At 53.3% G+C, this 3,813-nt stretch overlaps 1 protein-coding gene across 1 annotated transcript in view; it reads right to left on the bottom strand.

Moving 5' to 3' along the window:
- Positions 1-252: 252 nt before the first annotated feature.
- The window catches only part of CSPG5 (chondroitin sulfate proteoglycan 5), a 37,656-nt gene continuing 34,095 nt past the window's right edge, over positions 253-3,813 (bottom strand). Inside the window, exon 5 of the mRNA XM_026652098.1 lies at positions 253-748. Coding sequence (XP_026507883.1) covers positions 587-748 — 162 coding nt within the window. The 3' untranslated portion in view covers positions 253-586. The remainder of the gene's footprint in view (positions 749-3,813) is intronic.

Raw genomic sequence — 3,813 nt, 5'->3', positions numbered from 1 at the left:
ATTCACAGCTATCATGATCGATATGCAAATAGCACCAAGGGCTAAATTTACAACAATGGTTGTTTGCGATGAGTAATCAACACTTGCTGAGCGCTGAAATGGGCAGCCCCTTGGAAACAGGAGTCGATCTTGGCCTATCAATGACCTATTTGACCTTTTCCATCTCTGAGCCAGGGACTACAATCCGGCGCACTCACACAACAGCAACAGGCAACCGCGTGGCTTAACTTTAAAAAAATGTTTTATTTCAAGATCTTTCTTTTTTTTGTTTTTAACTCGTATTTCAAAAAAAGTTGGGTAAAAGTACAAAAAAAGTCAGTTGAGTAACAGCAAAGGTTTAGAAATCACAGCCGTGGAACTAACCCAAGCAATATACAGACAGAGCACATACCAGACAACCCAATGGACACAATTCATCTGAACAGCATTTTGATTCTTCTTTTGTATTATTTTTTCTCTGTACAAAATACACCAAAGCATGCCATGGAGCCAGGGGGAAAAAATATAACAAACAGTTACTAGAAATGAGAGTTGTACAATAGGAAATGGAGTGTGCTCTCTCTCTCTCTCCTCCTCTCAGTTTCCTTCATGTCAAGTTGTTCTGCAGACAGTTCACACCGGACTCATCCTGTTCGCCCTTCCCATTATCATGCTTGGGCGACATGGAGTTCTGAATATTAAATGATTCCTCTTCTTTCATGCAGGATTTCAGAGAGTCCTGCAGTTTGTGGGGAGCATTGGGGTCATCCTAGAAAAGAAAGAGGGGAAAAAAGAAGGGAGAAGAGAGGTCACAGAGGGGGCTCTGATGGAGGCCAGAGTAGCCAGAGAAACCCTGCCCCTCTTTATTAGCAGAGCACTGAGAAAGCAGGGGGTGATCATACAGGAGTAACAACACTGCAAGTTGGAGCAGAGGGGCTCCCTCGCTGTGAATTACCACAGAAGGCTCCCAGCCGGCCTGTCACCCACGCTCATCCCACCTGCCATCCTCTCGGACATGTAGTGCCACGAGACCCCGTGACTCAGCTTTGAAACAAACCCACAATGAATTAAATCTGCTCTCAGTGAGTTACTGCATGGCTTTGCTCTCAGCGCTGAAAGCCACTGAGCATATACAAAGGACCCTGCCTGCCTTAGGGGCCAGCTGCCGTCATGCATCCTGTCACAGCAATGGAGACTGCCCAAACTGGGTTCAGTTTCGAGAAGGCAAGAGGCAGGGCTGGGGAATTGTGTCCTCCTCGACACACATCCTTCGGGGGGGGAGGATTGAGATTGTTTTGTGTCCTCCTCATGTTGCTGATGTAGGTTGTGTAGGTCCCTATTGTTTACTAGGGTTTCCCAGACATTGCTTCCACGCTAAGATTTAGGATGCTACAGCCCCTAATGAACAATCATACTGAGCCCTTTCCACCTGCAGATGTCAAAGCTCTTTACAAAGTCAGGGGAGGGACTAACAGTTAACATATCTGCCCCTGCACTAATTGGTACCGCTAGGTAAGCCACAGGAATTAACTGTCTTAACACCCTGGTGAGACAGGTTGCCAGTGTCGTCATCAGGCGCCGACTCCGTGGGTGTTCAGGGGCTGGAACACCAATGGGGAAAAATTGGTGGGAGCTGAGCACCCACCTGCAGCTCCCCGCCCCGCCCCCATGCCCTAGCTCACCTCCGCCTCTGCCTCCTCCCCTGAGCGCGCTGCGTGCCCGCTTCCCCCCCCTCCCTCCCAGCGCTTGCGCCATGAAACAGCTGTTTCGCGCAGCAAGCGCTGGGAGGGAGGGGAGAAGAGGGGAAACGCAGCGCGCACGGGGAAGAGGCGGGGCCGGGGATTTGGGGAAGGGTTCCAATAGGGGCAGGGAGGGGGCGGAGTTGGGGCAGGGACTTTGGGGAAAGGGTTGGAATGGGGGCGGGGCCAGGGAGACACGAGCACCCACTGGCACCAGGGAAAGTTAGCGCCTATGAGTGTCATCACCGTAATCTTTTACAGAGGAGGACACTGAGCAGAGTCACTCAGCCAGTCAGCGGCAGAACCAGGAATAGAAACTGGGAGTCCTGATTCCCAACCCCCTCATCGTACACCATCCTTCACCCCTGTCTTATATTGGAATTGGAAAAGGTCCAGAAAAGGGCAACAGAAATGATAAGGGATATGGAATGACTTCTGTATGAGGAGAGATTAATAAATCTGGGACTTTTCAGCTTGGAAAAGAGACGACTAAGGGGGGATATGACAGAGGTCTATAAAATCATGACTGGTGTGGAGAAAGTAAATAAGGAAGTGTTACTTACTCCTTCTCATAACACAAGAACTAGGGGCCACCAAATGAAATTACTAGGCAGCAGATTTAAAAGAAACAAAAGGAAGTATTCTTTCGCACAATGTAGTCAAGCTGTGTGTGGAACTCCTTGCCAGAGGACGTTGTGAAGGCCAAGACTATAACAGTGTTAAAAAAAATCTAGATAAGTTCATGGAGGATAGGTCATCAATGACTGTTAGCCAGGCTGGGCAGGGATGGTGTCCCTAGCCTCTGTTTGCCAGAAGCTGGGAATGGGCGACAGGATGGATCACTTGATGATTACCTGTTCTGTTCATTCCCTCTGGGGCACCTGGCATTGGTCACTGTCAGAAGACAGGATACTGGGCTAGATGGACCTTTGGTCTGACCCAGTATGGCCGTTCTTATGTTCTTCCAAAAAAAAAAAAAAAATCACTGCTGACAAGTACGCCAATGCCATACCCTCATCGGAGCCGGCCGGGGTTCTTCACAAGCCCCTTGGAACTGGGGGAGCTTCTTCGGCAGGGCCCCAGCATTACGGATGGTGCAGGCAAGGCGTCTGGCGGGCTGTGAGCTGGGTGTCTGAGAGGGAGCTGCTGTTTTGGAGGGAGCATGAAGAGCTCCTGGGGATCTTTCTGGGGGCCCCAAACAGCAGAGCCTAACCCACTTGCTCAAGCCCCTTCAGATGTCCTTTGCATATTGCTGCCACACCAGGAGGCCCTCTGGGCTGTACAATCTACATGATCACATGAATGTTAAAGGATTGCAAAGACAGATGTAGCTGGCATCCCCTGGGGCTGGCATAGCCTCCAGCAGCTCTGGGATAGCTCACACCTCTGCCCATTGCACCTCGCTCCTGACCAGCAGCCCTTCTGCTCTTCAGGGCCGGCTCTGGCTTTTTTGCCGCCCCAGGCAAAAAAGCCTCCGGCCGCCCCGCCCCACCGCGGGGGCTCCGCTCTCCCCCCGACGGCCGGGGGGAGGGCGCCAGAGGGGAGGGCGGCCGGAGCCCTGGGAGGAGGGCAGCGAGCCCCGGCGGGGGCTCGGCTCTCCCCCCCGACCCCGGCGGCCAGAGCGCCGGGGGCAGGGCGGCGAGAGGGCGGCGAGCCCTGGCTGTGGCCCCGCTCTCCCCGGCGGCCGGAGCGCCGCGCCGCCCCCCTCCAGGTGCCGCCCCAAGCACCAGCTTGGGTGCCTGGAGCCGGCCCTGCTGCTCTTCCACTTGTGGGTTCTTTCCCAGCTCTGCCGAGGCGCCTCACTCCTGCTGTGCCACTCCTGCCTCCCACAGCCTTTCAGCCCCGCTCTGCCACACCACCTCCACTCCCATTTGCAACAGCCTCTGCTTTTCCGACCCCTGCCTCCCCTGGATACAGAGATTTTAACGGCTGATCCTGCCGCGCTGACATGTTAACATGCTGCCTCTCTGCTGTGCTGCCCAACCATTGCACCATCAATTCCCTCAGGGATTTGGGGGGTTTGTCTGCACTCCATATAACAATAATTCTACAGACAATGAATCAAGTCCATTGATGGGAGGTTTGCTACTTGAGC

The sequence above is a fragment of the Terrapene carolina genome, unplaced genomic scaffold (genome assembly GCF_002925995.2).
Source record: "Terrapene carolina triunguis isolate 2854851 unplaced genomic scaffold, T_m_triunguis-2.0 Scaffold111, whole genome shotgun sequence".
Classification (NCBI taxonomy): Eukaryota; Metazoa; Chordata; order Testudines; family Emydidae; genus Terrapene; species Terrapene triunguis.
The sequence above is the reverse complement of the archived record's forward strand: the minus strand, read 5'-3'. Positions and strand labels throughout refer to the sequence as shown.